We start from the raw sequence: 19431 nt of genomic DNA on the forward strand, positions 1-19431 counted from the left end.
GTGAAGCTATCCTTCCTGATTCTAGTGTTGTACTTCTGTTGATTTCTTTTGTTCTAAGCTGAGTATATTATACAGTGGCAACTAAGAATAATAATTATAATCAAATTTTAGTTAATCACCTCCCAAACATGATAGAAATTACTATAGAATTTTTTATAGAGTGGAGAGAGTGATGTGAGCATGAAGTCAAAATCAAATTGTCTTAATTTTGAAAAGGAAAGTAAGAAAATGAAAGAGAAAAAATAATGCTACACTTATTTAAATTTAATATTTCAAGTGTTGTTTTTCAGTTCTAGTGTTTTATATGGACTTTCTCTAAGAAATCATAATTTCTGAATTTTTCTTTTTTTCTTTTGCATGTGTTTAACTTTGTAAGTTGGTATTAAATGTGTAATCTTAGGATGAAATGTTTAAAAAACTTGAACCACATTGCTACATTTTATTGTTAAAATGACAAATATTTTCTTGACAACATATGTTTTTAGAAACTTCATGATAAATTTGTACCCTGCAGGTGTATTAATTTTCAGTGTTTACATTAATATCATTTCTACCTGCAGCTTAAAAATGAAACCTCACAGATTCTTAAAGGAATCTATAACCTTGGTATTGCTTTAAACATCAAATGTTTATTGCTTCTCTTATTAATAATTTTTGTAAGAATGGCATGCAGGTGTTTTCTTGCATAAAAGATTAACTGACCTCATATTGTGTTCTGTGGAACAAAATCAGGTTCTGCTTGGATGCAGAAGTGGCTTATTGTAACACCTCGGGTATTCTTAAGTGTCATCAGCAGTCTCCTCTAACTGTTAGCACATTATCCTGAGAATCTACATCATTAGTTTAAATTAGGTTCACTTAATTAGCCAGCTGGTACTCTCCTTGTCAGACTGATAAACAAGCTGTGCTTGACTGTTCCTTCATGTCAAGGCTAAACTCCAAGTTCTGTGTATCTTTGTTGCTATTCTCAGAACTTCACTCTGACTAAACATGCCATCTTTATAGAAGTTGATACAACTGGATCATAACCAATAGAGCATCAATTTTAAATTGTCTGTAATTGGTGCACCCCTTCATGAAGTACTGATGAATATGAATCTCACTAGGTATGTTGGAATTATGAGGGAGTTAAAGTTTATAGATCTACAAAGGAGAAAACCAATATACTTTAAGTAAATTGCATCCTATTTGATGTTTGAAACAATGTTTTAAAATATTAAAGAAAAATATTGCAAATATGTTTATAAAACTAAAAGTAAAGCTGGTTTTTATTGTGTTATGTAGTATATTCTACACATTTTTTATAAAAGAATAGGATAAGTTACTTCATCATGATAATAGTCTGAAAAGGTGCTTACATGAGAAATTATGAAATATGGATTTTAGGATCTGCATATCCAGATAGCTACTATTAATTAATTGCAATAATGAAATATTGTGATTTGAAAGATATTTCTGAATATGTCTAATAAATCAATAAATCTTTGGTTGAAGGATTTTGGTGGCTTAATTATCTGAATGTCACCAAGACAAGCAAAGACTTCTGTATACACAAAAGAATAGTATTTATGGGATGAGAGAGAAATTTCCAACATATAGTGTTAGAAAATTTTATTTAAACAAAGTCCCACAGAACCATTCAACAGATCAAAAGTGATCCCCTTTGTTCTATAATGGTGGTGGGTGTTGAATCACCTGCTGCAAATAAATTTCATTTCTAAGCTTCTAAAAGCAAAGTTTGCAAATAATTATTCTAGCAAAATAATATTGGTAGGCAAATGCAAACTGTAACAAGTAATACTTGAGCATTCTATGTGCATAAGTTAATCTTGAAGTGAAAGATAAGCATATATGTAATCCTTTTTCCCAATCTTATATTTCTGAACATTATATTATGAATTATTTTTTTCTGAGATATGCTTGGTGGCTGCAGAAACAAAAATATGTATACATCAATAGTCTCCAAATGGTGTGTATACAACAAAAAAGCACTGAGAGATGAATAGATGTGAGAAGGGAATCCCAGGACATCTTTTATATTTTTTTAATCTAGAAAAAGAATCATATTATTTTTTTACAAATATTTAATAAATGGAGTAATATTGGAGATCTGCATTTGTCTGCATTTTGGATGGTGGGTATGAGGGTACTTGGCAGGAAGGTGGGAGTTTTACAGTTGGAAAGAGTGGACATTGGTTGTTGTGTTAGTCGTGAGGTTGTATCTGACTCTATTTGCAGCTCCTTGGAGTTGCGAGGATCCTTGAAGTCCTCCAGGCTCTTCTGTCCATGGGAATTCCCCAGTAAGAATACTGGACTGGGTTGCCATTTCCTTCTCTAGGGGATCGTCCCAACCCAGATACAACTCATGTCTCTTGCATTGGCAGTCAGCTTCTTTACCACTAAGCCACCTGGATGATGAGCATGAGAGCATTTGAAAGGAAAGTGGGAGTTTTATAGTTTGGAGGGATGGACATTGGTACAATGAGTCTTTGGTTTATTTTTATCTATAGAAATGAGATAGTAATAGTGCATACATCAACAGACAGACTGTCATGAAGTTTTAAAAAACATGCAAAAAATAAAAATAAAAAAATGCATTTGTAATATATTTAGAGAAAAGCTTTGTTCATAACAATTCTTGTTGAGCGTATATATTTTAAAACAATAAAATGATTAAATTATCATGCTATTGGGCATGATGTTCAATTTTGAAAATTACTTTTCCCAGTGAAGTAGATGCTGTTGTTGTGCAGTCGCTCAGTCATGTTCAACTCTTTGTGACCCTATGGCTGCAGCACACCAGGCTTCCCCATCCTTCACCATCTCCCGGAGCTTGCTCAAACTCATGTCCATTGTGTTGATGATGCCATTCTCTCATCTCATCCTCTGTTGTCCCCTTCTCCTCCTGCCTTCAATCTTTCTCAGCATCAGTTTCTTTTCTAATGAGTTGGCTCTTTGCATTAGGTGTCCAAAGTATTAGAGCTTCATCTTCAGCAATAGTCCTTCCAATGAATATTCAGGACTGATTTCCTTTAGGATTGATTTGTTGGATCTACTTGCAGACTAAGGGACTCTCAAGAATCTTCTCCAACATCACAGTTCAAAAGAATCAATTCTTCAGTGCTCAACCTACTTTATGGTCCAACTCTCACATCCATACATGGCTACTGGAAAAACCATAGCTTTGACTATAGGGACATTGGTTGGCAAAGTAATGTCTCTGCTTTTTAATATGCAGCCTATGTTTGTCATAGCTTTTCTTCCAAGGACCAAGCATTTTTTATTTTCATGGCTGCACTCGCCATCTGCAGTGAGTCTGGAGCACAAGAAAATAAAGTCTGTCACTGTTTCCATTGTTTCCCCATCTATTTGCCATGAAGTGATGGGACCAGATGCCATGATCTTTGTTTTTTGAATGTTGAGTTTTAGGCCAACTTTTTCACTCTCCTCTTTCACCTTCATCAAGAGTCTCTTTTGTTCCTCTTTGCTTTCTGCCATAAGGGCGGTATCATCTGCATGTCTGAGATTATTGATATTTCTTCTGACAATCTTGATTCCAGCTTGTGCTTCATCCAGCTGGCATTTCACATGATGTACTCTGCATATAACTTAAATAAGCAGGGTGACAATATGCAGCCTTGATGTACTTCTTTATCAATTTTGAACCAGTCTGTTGTTCCATGTCCGCTTCTAACTGTTGCTTCTTGACCTGCATACAGGTTTCTCAGGAGGCAGGTAAGGTGGTGTATGAAGACCTACAAGACCTTCTAGAACTGACATAGAAAAAAAAAAAAAAGCCCTTTTCATTGTAGGGGACTAGAATTCAAAAGTAGGAAGTCAAGAGATACCTGGAATAACAGGCTAGTTTGGCCGTGGAGTACAAAATGAAACGGGACAGAGGCTAAAAGAGTTTTGCCAAGAGAACGCACTGGTCATAGCAAACACCTCCTTCCAGCAACACAGGAGCTGACTCTACACATGGACATCATCAGATGGTCAATACCAAAATCAGATTGATTATATTATTTGCAGCCAAAGATGGAGACACTCTATGCAGTCAATAAAAACAAGCCCGGGAGCTGACTGTGGCTCAGATCATGAACTCCTTATTGCCAAATTCAGACTTAAATTGAAGAATATAGGGAAAACCGCTAGACCATTCAGGTATGTCCTAAATCAAATCCCTTACTATTATACAGTGGAAGTGACAAGTAGATTCAAGGGATTAGATCTGATAGACAGAGTGCCTGAAGAACTATGGAGGGAAGTTCCTAACAATGTACAGGAGGAGGTGCTTAAAACTATCCCCCCAAAAAAAGAAACATAAAATTGTTGTCTGAGGAGGCCTTACAAATAGCTGAGAAAAGAAGAGAAGTGAAAGGCAAGTGAGAAAAGGAAAGATATACCAATCTGAATGCAGATTTTCAAAGAACAGCAAGGAGAGATGTGAGACTTCCTAAGTGATTAATGCAAAGAAATAACAGGAAAACTAGAATGGGAAAGGCTAGAGATCTCTTCAAGAAAATTAGAGACACCAAGCGAACATTTCACGCAGAGATGGGGACAATATAGGAGAAAAACAGTATGGACCTAACAGAAGCAGAAGATATTAAGAAGAGGTGGCAAAAATACACAGAAGAGCTATACAAAACATATCTTAATGATCCAGATAACCATGAAGTTGTGATCACTCACCTAGAGCCAGACATTCTGGATCCTAAAGTCAAGTGGGGCTTAGGAAGCATCACTATGAACAAAGCTAGTGAAAGTGATAGAATTCCAGCTGAGCTATTTTTAAATCCTAAAAGATGATGCTGTGAAAGTGCTGCCCTCAACATGCCAGCAAATATGGAAAACTCAGCAGTGGGCACAGAACCAGAAAATGTCAGCTTTCATTCCAATCTCAGAGAAAGACAATGCCAAAAATGTCCAACTACTGCCCAATTACACTCATTACACATGCCAGTAAAGTAATGCTCAAAATTCTCCAAGCTAGGTTCTAAAGTATGTGAACGGAGAAATTCTAGACATTCAAGCTGGATAAAAAAGGCAGAGGAATCAGAGAACAAATTGCCAACACCCATTGGATCATAGAAAAAGTAAAAGAATTCCAGAAAAACATCTGCTTCATTGACTATGCTAAAGCCTTTGTGTGGATCACAACAGATTGTGGAAAATTCTTCAAGAGATGGCAATACCAGACCACCTTACCTGCGTCTTGAAAAGTAGATATAGAGGTACATTAATTATATATTGAGTACTACTATTTATAAGGTATTATTCTAAGTGCATGAGGTGATATCACATAGCTGAACAAACCCCAAAGGCCTGACTTCCTGGAGCCTAGACCCCAGTGGATAGAGACAGACAAAAGGAGTATTATATGTAAATTCTCCAGTATGGGAAGTGGTCAGTGTTATTGGAAAAGGTAAAGCAGCAGAACAAGGCAGGTGGGATTGGGGAAGTTAAGGACAGAGGGGAGGATGGTCATGGTTGGCCTCACCCACAAGATGAATTCTCAACCAAGGTATAGAGGAAACTGACCCTTGGTTATCTGGGAAAGACTGGTTCTGCGGGAAAACCTCCAAATGGGAGTAGTATGACTGATTGACATGTTGGATGAACAGCAAGCAGGCCGGGGCGTCTAGATCAGAGACAAGGGCAGGAATGAGGGGCAGTGTGGGAAGTGAGGGGTCTGAGAAAGAAGACCGGGAGTGATAAGGCATTATAAGGACTTCTGGCCTTTACTCTGAGGGAAATGAGATGACATTTCTGTGCTTTGGCCAAATTGGTGCCATGATCCATCTCATACTCATCAAAAATGAACAAACAAAAAGCAGCAACAAAAAAACCAGTTCACTCTGATAAATCTATCCAGACTGTGACAAGTAGAAAATCAAAAGGTGGAAATTCTGAGGTGAGGATGGAGGTGCTAGAGGCATCTGTGCAGTCAGAGCAGGGCAGGAATTGCAAAGGTTCAGCCTTCGGAAGGCAGATCTAGCCAGGTCCTGGTGACAGGAAGTCGAGGAGAACAAGGACAGTCAAGTATAACAATCTGTACAATTTTCTTTAAAACTGTGAAGAAAGGAACTGCTTTATAACACAGAGGCTTAATTGTGGCAAGAATTTTTAAGTGTCAAATATAGAGCTGTTCTTTTACAAAAACTAATGGTCTAAACTGACTGATGGTTTAAGCAATTTCCAAAGAGGACTAGCAAGTAATTTATAAAATCCAACACCTGTAATTTATCCTTTCAATGGTTGGCCATGTAAGTAGGAAAATATCAGTTTTTGGCTGAAAATTGGGTTACGATGAGATGATCCTGAATACAGTTGTTTGGAAATATTTTTGTCATGGTTGTATGATTTCATTGCTGAAAACCATGTCAATGTCGCCTCTGTAAAATGGGTTATATCACCACACTTGAAAATTGTAAATAGATTTTTCCTAGGAGTTAAACACCTTCCAAATAAAGTATGACAGAAGTACTTTTCTTCATTTTTATCTGAATGTCTTTTTCAGTTCTGGTGAGCTTTTATAAACAAAATGCAAAATAAACTGAATTTAATACCAAACCTGTGAAATGCTGAAAAAGAAAATTGTTCACACATTTTGGAGGGCATTGAATAAACATCTTTCAAATTCTGAAGTTGCTTTGAAAATTTATGTTTTCTTCCTTCAAAAACATATATCTTAAATTATTTGAAGGAGATTAATCGTGAACAACTTCTGACACCTCCTGGAACATATTCTCATAAGTTAACTTTTAAAAATAGTCTGTGCTTGCCATTTATAAAAGAAAATGTTCATAGTTTAAGGCTTAGTGAAATCATCGCCTCCTCTTCTCCCTCATCCTGTTCTTACATCTTCCTTTGATCTTCCATGGCAATTGCCCTGTATTTTTGTTAACTAGACATGCATCTAGTTATTTTAAGTTCTTTCACCCTGTCACCTATAAACACTTTCAGGACTAAGACTGTGATTATCAAAGACTGTGGTTATTAATTATTAAATTAGTAAAGAATTATTAAAGTCTTCATTTGCTAAATAAAGGCATTACATCTCTAAAGCCCTATGACACTGCCATGTACTTTAGTACAGTTAGTTTTTTTCTCATAGTAGTAGCAGTGGTATTTTTATAGTGTTTAACATTCATCAGACTTACCTGGGCACTTTATATTTACCACCTTACCTAATATTTACAGGAACCCTTTGAAGTAGGTGTTATTATTGTCTCCATTTTATTATAGAGGAAACTGAGTCACAGTAAGTATAGTGACTTCCCAAAGTGTTATTTTCATTATTTTTATTTCAGTTTAAATGAAGACACTACAATTTGAAGTCAGTTTCAGAATACATGTTCATAACCATGATGTATGGGGCTTCCCAGGTGGGACTAATGGTAAAGTATCTGCCTATCAATGCAAGAGACATAAAAGACGTGGATCTGATCCCTGGGTTGGGAAGATCCTCTGGAGGAGGGCATGGCAACTCACTCTAGTATTCTTGCCTGGAGAATCCCAGGCAGAGGAGCCTGGTGGGCTAGGGTCCCTAGGGTCTCAAAGAGTAGGACACGACTGAAGTGACTTGGCACGCAGGCAAACATGGTATATACTGCCTTTTGATGCCTTTCTCCTGGGATTATACTGCTTATATAAATGCTACTGCATATATTTGGGCCCTGTGGGTTTTTCCTCATCTTCCAAAAAAGAAAAAAAAAAAGAATATTTCCTGTCCACGAAGCATAAATAGGAAGGCAACCTATTCAATCCAGACATTGTCAGGAATGAAACATCAACAAGAGGGGCTGCTCTTTCATAGGTAGGGAGGTCCCCACTTTAGGAAAGAACACAGACCCGAATACTAGTCTGCTGATCACTTGCTGGATGATTATGGGCGAAACAAATGTCTCAGTTTTCTTATCCATTTCATGGGGATATTAACAGAACTATGTTAACTATGGACTGTATGTTAACTATGGATATTAACTATGGACTGTATGTTAACTATGGATATTAACTATGGACTGTGCTATTATACACTTTGTTGTTGTTTAGTCTCCAAGTCATGTCCGACTCTTTGAGTCCCTATGAAATGTAGCCTGCCACGCTCCTCTGTCCAGGGGATCTTCCTGAATCAGGGATTGAACCCACATCTCCTGCACTGGCAGACATATTCTTTACCACTGAGCCACCAAGGAAGCCCAGTATATCCTTTAAAAGATAATATTTATGAATAGCCAGGTGAAAAGAAAGAAACTTACATGAGCTGGCAAACTAAAAATTTTTATTCAGATTGTTTCCTACTACATAATAGCTAGCTAACGATCTTTTCTATTTTTATAACTGTATCTTAACAATTGAGTAACAATGAGGTCTTTGTCATTGTGGTATTGTTGCCTGTTGAACTATTTCAGGCTTCCGTCACAGCTCAGTTGGTAAAAGCCTAAATATTATTCCAATTTAAGTTACTTGCAAAGTGGGCTGATTATTAATCATACATTCAGTTCAGTTCAATCGCCCAGTCCTGTCCAACTCTTTGCGACCCTATGAATAGCAGGTTGCAGGGTGACAATATACAGCCTTGACGTACTCCTTTTCCTATTTGGAACCAGTCTGTTGTTCCATGTCCAGTTCTAACTGTTGCTTCCTCACCTGCATTTAGGTTTCTCAAGAGGCAGGTCAGGCAGTCTGGTGTTCCCATCTCTTTCAGAATTTTCCACAGTTTATTGTGATCCACACAGTCAAAAGCTTTGGCATAGTCAATAAAGGAGAAATAGATGATTTTTTGGATCTCTCTTGCTTTTTCGATGATCCAGCAGATATTGGCAATTTGATGTCTGGTTCCTCTGCCTTTTCTAAAACCAGCTTGAACATCTGGAAGTTCACGGTTCATGTATTGCTGAAGCTTGGCTTGAAGAATTTTGAGCATTACTTTACTAGCGTGTGAGATGAGTGCAATTGTGTGGTAGTTTGAGCATTCTTTGGGATTGCCTTTCTTTGGGATTGGAATGAAAACTGACATTTTCCAGTCCTGTGGCCACTGCTGAGTTTTCCAAATTTGCTCGCATATTGAGTGCAGCACTTTCACAGCATCATCTAGGATTTGAAATAGCTCAACTGGAATTCCATCACCTCCACTAGCTTTGTTTGTAGCGATGCTTTCTAAGGCCCACTTGACTTTACATTCCAGGATGTCTGGCTCTGATTATCTGGGTCGTGAAGATCTTTTTTGTACAGTTCTGTGTATTCTTGCCACCTCTCCTTAATATCTTCTGCTTCTGTTAGGTCCACACCATTTCTGCCCTTTATTGAGCCCATCTGTGCATGAAATGTTCCCTTGGTATCTCTAATTTTCTTGAAGAGATCTCTGGTCTTTCCCATTCTGTTGTTTTCCTCTATTTCTTTGCATTGATCGCCGAGGAAGGCTTTCTTATCTCTCCTTGCTATCCTTTGGAACTCTGCATTCAAATGGGTATATCTTTCCTTTTCTCATTTACTTTTCACTTCTCTTCTTTTCACAGCTATTTGTAAGGCCTCCTCAGACAGCCATTTTGCTTTTTTGTATTTCTTTTCCATGGGGATGGTCTTGATTCCTGTCTCCTGTACAATGTTATGGACCTCCGACCATAGTTCATCATAATCATACATAGATCAAGTTTAACATAAAAGGGAAAATATGAAAAATCAAAGGCATGTTGCTTTGTGCTTAGTTGCTCAGTCATGTCCAACTCTTTGTGACCTCATGGACAGTAACCCACCAGGCTCCTCTGTCTATGTAATATCCCCAGCAAGAATACTGGAGTAGGTTGCCGTTTCCTCCCCAAAGCATCTTCCCAACCCAGGGATCAAAACTGTGCTGTCTGTGTCTCCTGCATTGCAGGTGGATTCTTTACCTGCAGAGCTACACTAGCGTAAAATGGAGTGTGAAGTCTTTAGAAGTTGAGGATTAGTATCCTCAAATGATAGCATTCCAAGCAGGAAGAAAAGAAAGTATGATGCATGGAAGTCTCCTGCCATTATCTCTTTCCATGGAAATGCTTTATTTTCAAAAATCATTCATCATCTTAACTAGGATATGCCAAGTGACTCCCCTCATCTCTACAAAGGCTGGGAAATTTCACACTTGTCAAAGGGGAATAAGCTTAGTCATTGACTTGAATCTCTGCTGCTCTCCAAGTGGACTACCTTCCCCAACAACATCACTGCCCACCTGAAACCAAAGTATTTTAATGGCTCTGTTAGCTAGAAAAAAAGGGCTGAAGACATCAACACAGAAATGCTTAAACAGGTCTTTTCAGAAATCTAATAATTACTTCAAATGCTATGTATTGAGAATTTTAAATAGATAAAATACAGGCCAACATTTTAGAAAAGAAATACTTCAGTAAAACCAAGTTGCTGTTGTGATAGTTAAAATATGAATCTCTATATACTCAACAATTATAGTTTACTTTTAGCCCATTGAGAAGAGGATTACATTATGAACTAACTTGGGAAATTCTCTAAGGTTCAATAGAGTTCTGGGGGAAAAAAAAATGCTTTCAATATTGGATAAGGGTTGTTTTATTGACTACAATTTGTTTTATGCAACATATTAGAAAATATGTAACTATTACAGGAAATTACTGCAATGGGGTGTTAGCTTATAATATCAATAGCTTGGAATTAAGGTGAGAGAAATAACTTCCAGGCAGCAATTTATGTTTTGGAAGTTTTGTTTTCCGTAAATGCTAGGTATAAATATTAGCAGAAAAATGCATTTATCGTATCAAGTATAGTACAAAAAGCCACTTCTTTTTTTTCTGTACTTTTAGATTTCTCATTAAAGAAACTAAATTAGGTAATTTGTCATTATAGTTGCAACTATATATTAGATTGTTGATATTTTAACATTATTAATGGTCAAATCCCATAACTAGAATTGGGATAGAAAAATCTAATAGTATAAATATAGTTCTTACCTGTACTCAACAACTGATTAAAATGCACATATTAATCATTTATACCTTAAGTTCCTAAATAGCTTCTCTGTTAAACACAATTTGCATATGTAATGAATGAATATAAGACTATATAAAATCATGTAAAAATATACTTGAGTAAGGAATCATAATTTGGAAAAATTAATCAAAATAGGATTTAGAAAATTAATTGGCAACATGCATTCTTAAACTTTTAATTTTATATTGGAGTATAACCAATTAGAAGTGCTGTAATAGCTTCAGATGGACTGCAAAGGGACTCAGTCATACATATACATCTATCCATTCTCCCCCAAACTCCCCTCCCATCAAAACTGCCACATAACATTGAGCAGTTTCCTGGACTGTGTTGTAGGACTTTGTTTTTCATCCATTTAAAATACAGCTGTGTGTAAGTTTGATCCTAAACTCCCTAACTATCCCTACCTCCCATGCAACCATAAATTCATTCTCTAAGTCTGTGAGTCTGTTTCTGTTTTGTAAATAAATTCATTTGTACCATTTCTTTTTAGAGTCTGCATGTAAGGGATGTCATGTGATATTTCTCCTCTGTCTGACTTAACTTCACTCAGTATGACAATCTCTAGGTGCATCTATGAGCAACATATGTTTATTAATACTACATCTAAGCTCTTGAATTTTTATATAATTTCTGGCCAAGTTTTAAACTCATATTTTGGTCTGAAAACTTTTTCAACCCCTATCTGTTACAGGCAGTGAGCACAGACCCTGTTCCAGTTAAATTACACTATGATAAATCTCATGACCAGGTCTGGGTGCTCAGCTGGGGTACAATGGAAAAGAGTTCTCCAACACTGCAGGTAAGTCCCTTTGAGTGTATCTGAGAAAGTGATGATCTTTAAGACTTTCAGTATCTAATTGGGCATTTAACCATTTAACAATGATGTTCTTTCATCTAGATCTTCACAGAAAAGGGGAAAAAAATGTTGATACACAAATACATTTTTGGTTAGGAAATATTTTGATTTAGATGTTCCAAACATTAGATTTATATGCCAAAGGAATAACCTATAATGACAAAGCTGAAGCCACTGCGGGGTGGTTAGGGTGGGGGACGGGGGTGGTGATTATGATGAATTGTTTGGCAATTTCCAACATCCCTCGAATTTTCTTGTTTTCATCTCTTTAGAAAGGGATCTGGGGAGTGTAGCTTGTGAAGTAGAGCCTGGAAGAGTTAGACAGAGTCTCAAAGCAGGTCTTCAGTTTTCTCCAAACACACAGGATGTTACTATCTGAGTGCTGGTTCATTTCTAACTGAGGAATACTTACTGTCATTTTTGTGGAATTTGTTTATGATTTGAAATTGACAGATATATGTATATATACATATATATACACATTTTGGCAATGACTTTTGTAGAGGTGTTAAGAATCATCCCACACACTATCTAACCATCTAAAAATGGGTTATTTTCCCCTGAATGTCTAGTAAAAATATGCTAATAAGATTTAGTAAATTTTTAAAATATTTGCTGGGTAGAAGTGAAAGGTTAGTCTCACATCTAAAAATATAAAATAAAACATAGTATTTGAGAATTACTCTTAAAATATGACATACAATAAAATTTATTTACATGAAGAGTGTGTGTATGTGTGTGTATTTATGTACATATAAGACAGATAGATGATATATAAATAGGTAATAGATAAGTTGGTGATAGACAAACAGATATATAGATACACTGACAGGAAAGACAGGGTCTCTGAATCAGAGAACAGACTGTCTCTTCCCCGTGGAACCTGTTAGCATTTATTCTGCAGCCCCTACCCCTGTGGGGTAATGCGGAGAGAGTTTAGAGTTACCCTGAATAACCAGCACGGTCCTACTGACTCAATCATGAGTCTCTAAGTTATTTTAGGTGGCTAGCACCTCAGTCCACCATCTCATGTGAGAAATAGAGATTGTTACTCTGAAATATATACAAATCTTCTCCTGGAGTGGAGGAGTATGTCAGTATCCTGGCAATGTAGTAATTGGCTCAGAGGAATTAAGTCCCTAAATCTCTCAGGAGCAATACTCCATCTCCAGCTTCCAAAGGCATTTTTGCTATGCCATCATCTTTTAACCAAACTTTTTTGCTCAGAAAGACATGACTCAGCAGAAATGTCAAAATATGTATGGATAATTGTCTCCCAATAAGATTATCAGGAAATGTCTTCCAAAATAATGGGGTTTAAGATTTATTTGAAAAAGAGAACTGATTTTCCTTTGGAAAAATTGAATTGAAACTGAAAACCATGGTCAAGCTCTCAGTTTTGCTAGCATCCCTGTGCCATGGTGGTGAAAGAGACTCACATCTAGAGATTGTTAGGGTATGAGGCTAGGAAGTAATGCTTAGCTCTAATGTTTTGTATCTTATAATGTTACCCTCTTAAATTTGAACATGCACAACATTTTATGAAGGATCTGAAAGCCCTTCTCTGTTGTTTTCACGTTGAAAATATAATTAAATCTGTATGTCTTTGTCTGGTCTGAAAGCAACATTTATTGTGTATTATTTTATGTGATATTTATAATTAATATAAACCCATAAACTGTCTTAATTTTCAAGTATTTTAGACAATAATTTTCCATCTACTGTTCTAAAGATAAAGTCTCAAAGATTTATTGTAATTATCTTTTTTTCTTTTTAATGGGCATTTATATCTTATGAAAACAAGAAATTCCATAAAATTCTAAAACTCATGTGTCAGTCATCTGCAGTTTTATGACATAAATGCAGTGTCTGTACTACAAATACACAACAATTGGACAAGAAAATATCTCCAGTGAACAACTTGGAATAAAGTCCTTGCATTCTTCTATTGGCCAGAACATAGGCCCAGTCAGATGAGACGACAGTGGGAAGGGGCGTCTGTTTACTGCACCATCACACACAGGGAGGCAGGCAGCAGGGCACTCTTAGAAATGAGCCAGGACTTTTGCAAGGTTGCACCTATTGATCAAAGCGCATCCCAGATCAGCCTGTGTCCTTACAGTCAGTAGACTCAGTCACAAACCTGGCAATTCACCACTTCCTGCTCAATTCCAGGAGCAAGAAGGGCCTTGACCCATCAGGGGAAAAAGTCCGGACTGAAGGGAACTGGGGGTGTGGCTTTGCATATTTTACAATCTAAGACAACAACAAGTGCAGAAGAGAGGTTCAGTTAATCGGCCTTCAGGAGTGTGAATGATGTGGGATGCAATACACACATTATAGTGTTGTTTGAGTATTAATTTCCATGATGCCTCTAAACTACTTAGAACACATATTAACACATAGCAAGCTCTCAGTATTATTATTGCTGTTGTCAGTCGCTACTATTATTAATTTCAGATGCATGTACATGCATACTGGGAAATATATAACTCTGTACAACCTAATGGGGGAAATTTTGGAGTTCCTTTGTTATAACCCTGCTGAATTTTATTATAGTCTTGTAGACATTATTATAAGTGGCTGAAATCCAGTGAGGACTTTCTCACTGATACTTATTAATAAGATAATCATGAATAAAATAGGTACAACACCTTTAAAGTTTAATCACATACATTGGTTCTCTCTTCCTGGGCACATGGCAGGGGAGAGGCATATTTTTGGTTGGGTGGAACCATATGATTAGTTCTGGCAAAATAAGTCTTCCATGAATGGAAATATTCAAGGTAGTTGACTGTTCTTTCTTCATGGAAAACAGAATAAAAATACTAAAAGCAATAGATATCCTGCCAAAGACCACTGGGAAAGTAACAGGTATAAAACGAAATGCTTATTTTTAAAAAATAAAGAAATAAAGATTTGTTTCTGTTCTGTTTTTGTTTTTGATTATAACATGACTGAACCTATCTTGACTGCTTTAATAATTAATCTATTTTCTTGAACTTGGCAATTTCCAATGGAACTCAGTGAAAGTATACTCATTGCAATGAAGAAAATGTAACCTTTCAGGGAAAAGAACTAAAAATAAAAATGCTATTTACTTCTGTCTTAAAAACCAAAGGAAGACACTCAGTTTTGAGGGAAGAAAGTCTATTAGGCAGTCAGTAGTTTGGGATGTTTAATTTGGTAACCACATGTAGAAAGGGTTTAAAAGAAGCAAAATAAAGGCGAAAAAGTACATTAAAAGGCTCATACAGAACAATAGCTGTGAGGCAGAGACAATAGGACAAATGTAGAGGTATGAGAAATCAGAAGGAAAAACAAAGAACTTGGTGCAAAATGGGATAAAAGAGCTTAAACGTAGTGATCTTTTCTTTAAAGAATTATGAAAGTTTTAAAATCAATTAATGGTGAATATTTGAAAAAAATCTCTTTGATTAAACTTGCTTAAATCTAAGATTTTCAATTTATTAGAGGAAAAAAAATAAAATGTAATGTAACCTAAGACTTCTAACAGCAAAAATATTTCAAGTGATATATTTTGGAGTTTTCTGTCCTATGTTTCCAACTCTGTTCTATAGAAGGGGAGTTTTTTACGTATCATTTACTCCTCAATAAAGCTATGAAGGAAGGAAGGAAAAGGGAGAAGCAAAGAAAAAGAAACAAATTTAATAATTTGCATCATATGTATGCTTGTTTTCATATTTCTTATAAAAGCAGTAACATTTTTATAATATAGAAGTTATCAATATGCAAATTTATTTTATATTTTAAGCAAAAGTTGTTCAAGAAAAAAATGTTTTCCATTTTTTCCTTTTTAGAAACAGAAGTTTTTACATTGAAATAAGCAAACAGAATTCCAATTTGCTTAATAAGGTGTAGTCGCTCAGTCGTGTCTGACTCTTTGCGACCCCAAGGACACCAGGTTCCTCCGTCCATGGGATTTTCTAGGCAAATGTACTGGAGTGGGTTGCCATTTCCTATTAATTTTTAAAATAAAGAGTCTACACAAACAAATGACAAGGATTTATTTCATCTCTGTTCCTATTAAGGATATGCTTGGTCGAGATCTAAACACAATGTTCTGTTTAGGTGATAACCCTGGCCAGTGGGAATGTACCACACCACACCATCCACACCCAGCCTGTGGGAAAGCAATTTGACAGGGTGGACGATTTCTTCATTCCCACCACCACACTCCTCATCACCCACATACGGTGAGTGATCGGATAAGCATCAACTTTTAGATTTCTCTCTAATTTTGATAGAAAGTCATGGGGAAGCACGGAAAGAAAAACTCTGTTATACAACAAATACATACATAATTGCACTTTGATTAACTTTGTTTCATCTGCTTGATGGACTTTTGCTTATCAACATTAGTGATGAATTTTCTGTCTTCTAGTCCCTCTTATGTATAGAGAAGTGAATTTACAAAGGTATGGTTGCATTTTTAAATCGGTTTTACATTTAATACTTTTGCAAATTGTCTTTAAGTTCTTCTGATTAGGTTTCTGCAAGATGCTAAAATTTGAACTTGGTTGAGTTCATCTCAGAGAAGAGAACCACTTAGCAAAATCCATTCAAATTATTATAATAACATTCTTGTATCATTTTGCCCATAAAGAAACAAATATAACATTGTATCAGGAGGTATAGTAAGTTAAAATGAAATATTTAAGGTCTGCACTTTGAGAAAACATGTTTACTCATTCCCATCTCTCTGTGTATTCACAAGAAGTAAAAAAGTAAATAGTTCTAATGACATCACTTTAGAGTTTCACAGAAATGGTTTAAATGTTTAAAGTGGGAGACTTTGGATATTTACAATTTCTAAAACTACATATTTTATTGATTTATTTAAAAAATGCAAAGTATTGCTTAGCAATATTAGTGAATCTGAACCAAACTAATATTGTATTAACTTTTTCAAGGGGATTTGGTTGAGGGGAGACTGCATAACAAATTTTATATGGGCCATTATTGACCTTTATGTATATTTGCTCCCTTTGAATTAAAGTGAAAATTATCTTGTCTAAAAGTTAGAGTTTAAGAATTCTGAAACCGTACAAAATTCAACTCACAAAAATAAAAAGAGAAATTCATAAATAACAGTTGTGGCTCACAGTCAAGGTTTTATGTAGAAACTGTTCTTTGGGCAGCCAAGTGTATGTTTAAAAGAGTTTAATATATTTGTCAAGCAATTGTTTGTTATTTTCAGAATGCCTATTATGTGCTCAGCAATAAAGTGATTATAATGTGCTTCACATTTGTTAACTGTTTTCATGGAAGATAAGTAGAACTCAATGAAAATTCAGCATATTTGAAAAGCATTTGCATAAAGAAATAATCTTTATGTCTGACTGCAAGCACTAGGAGAGTTCAGAGACTGAAGAAATCAGCATAGAAACTGAAAATGGTCCCACCTGCTAAGATACCTAAAAACATGTAATGTTTTCATCCTTATTTGATGAGGACAAAATTTTATTTAATTGACATTGAGTGTTATGTTTAATAAATATCCTTTTGCTATCTTCAAGTTGCTTATAAATTTTTACTAGTAAATCTTTTAATATGTAGCATTTACTTTTATTTATCTCATTATCCTATTCCCTATTGTGTTTAATATACTGTTATCAACTTTGCTAATTTTTCTAAAGTGCATTATTAATACAATGATTTGAGTCAAAATTCCTATCTATAACACTACTATGGTTAATAGTATATCATTTGGGGTATTTTTTCCCTTATAGCAAGTAAGTTATAAAATAGCTACCAGAGTTAGGAAGTTAACTTTGTCTGGATGCAGTAAATACCATGTGTGATTCTGTGTTTGTATGTATAATTGATATGCTGTCGGAACACATCTTTTTAGGGTCAGAATTATGACTACATAGCTGAAGTCAGAGCTAATAATTATTGGAAGATTAACACATGTAAAGAAAAATTTTTGGTTATTTCTATATTTTATAAGAAACACTGAAAAGTATGCTTGAGGATATTTCTAAGTTCCTTTATTTATTTTATATATACATAGTCAAATACATAGATGTTTTGCCAATATTTGTAAGAATTCTAAATTAAATGATAGCAATTCTACCAGCATATGCATGCATACTTAGTCGTTCAGTTGTGTACGACTCTTTGTAACCTCATGGACTGTAGCCCATCAGGCTCCTCTGTTCATGGGATTCTCCAGGCAAGAATACCCGAGTGGATAGCTGTCTCGTTCTTCAGGGGATCTTCCCAACCCAGGTCTCCTGCATTGAAGGAGCCACCTGCTCCTGAGTCACTACGAAGCTCCACCAGTATATAGAGTCCCATTTTAAGGAATGTGAATGATCATCATCATTCCTATTACATTTCACAGTAATTATCACTATTGCTAACGTGAAGAGTAAAAATTAGCATGTGTTTCCAAAAATAAACTGTTAAATATGTAAAGAATTTTTAACATAATGAGGATTTATTCCATATGAGGAGAACCTGAGGGATAAAGTCTTTTCTCCTAGCAATTCATGAAACATTTTATCCTACCCAAATGTGGCTTGTGTTATGAGATTGCTCTTTTTATGAATTGTATTTTTCAGTATTTTAGACTATTTTCTGACTATTATATTTGGTGTAAATCCTAGGCCAGACAGAAGGTCTGATACATAATATGTATTTAGTTAATATTAGTTTTCTTCCTCTGACCCTTCATTGTTACCGAACCCAGGTCTGGTTGTTCACTACTCAAAATCCATTAAAGAAGCCAGATTGGTGGAAAGGAAAGTGTGCTTTATTTTGGATGCTAGCAGGCAACCAGGGGAGAGGGGGGATGCCTGTCCAAAGACCAATTCCCTTGCTCAAATTTGACAATCAGGGCGCAAGAGCTTTTATAGTCACAGGGAGGGGAGTATAAGCAGAAACAGCACCATCAGCTCTGATAGTCATCTTGATATTCGTCATTGGTGGTCGAACCAGGGTCATTTTGATTGTTTTAAGTACAGTTAGTCTTTAGTTCCAGGGTCAGTTTGTTCCCATTTCTTTGAGGTCAGTTCTCGGAATCGTGGCAGCTCATGTCAGGGCTACTACAGTCTGGTCATTATGTTGTTAACTTCTTCTATCTGGTGGGGGTTTCAGTATCTATAAGACAGCTCACAGATATGGCTCCAAATATTATCTATAGCCTTTGAGGAGGGCTTCCTGCATAGCTCAGTTGGTAAAGAATCTTCCTGCAATGCTGGAGACCTGGGTTCATTTCCTGGGTTGGGAAGATCCCCTGGAGAAGGAAATGGCAAACCACTCCAGTATTCTTGCCTGGAGAATCCCATGGACAGAGGAGCCTGGCAGGCTACAGTCCATAGCGTCACAATAGTTGGATATGATTTAGCACTATCTGAAGAGGCATTAGAGGTCCTTGACTATGCTTAATGGCTAAACTATTATTTTTCATTCTCCTTTGATGGTTTTCTTTGTTTCTGCTTTTCTCTCACTTCTCTGATTAAACTTGTTCTTTGACTAAAGCTTTTCCACAGACAAAAGGCAGGCTGAGGACATGGGGGCAAGGACCATAGGGTCCTCAT

The 19431-nt window shown here is 36.0% G+C and overlaps 1 protein-coding gene across 4 annotated transcripts in view; it reads left to right on the forward strand.

Annotated features, from left to right (window-relative positions):
- FSTL5 (follistatin like 5) overlaps positions 1-19431 on the forward strand; it is an 851448-nt gene that overhangs the window by 770130 nt on the left and 61887 nt on the right. For all 4 annotated transcript variants that reach the window (XM_043487302.1, XM_043487320.1, XM_043487311.1 and 1 more), the window contains 2 exons: positions 11699-11806; positions 15956-16080. In XM_043487302.1, the coding sequence (XP_043343237.1) occupies positions 11699-11806; positions 15956-16080 (233 nt within the window). The remainder of the gene's footprint in view (positions 1-11698; positions 11807-15955; positions 16081-19431) is intronic.

Source organism: Cervus canadensis, chromosome 1 (genome assembly GCF_019320065.1).
Source record: "Cervus canadensis isolate Bull #8, Minnesota chromosome 1, ASM1932006v1, whole genome shotgun sequence".
NCBI lineage: Eukaryota > Metazoa > Chordata > Mammalia > Artiodactyla > Cervidae > Cervus > Cervus canadensis.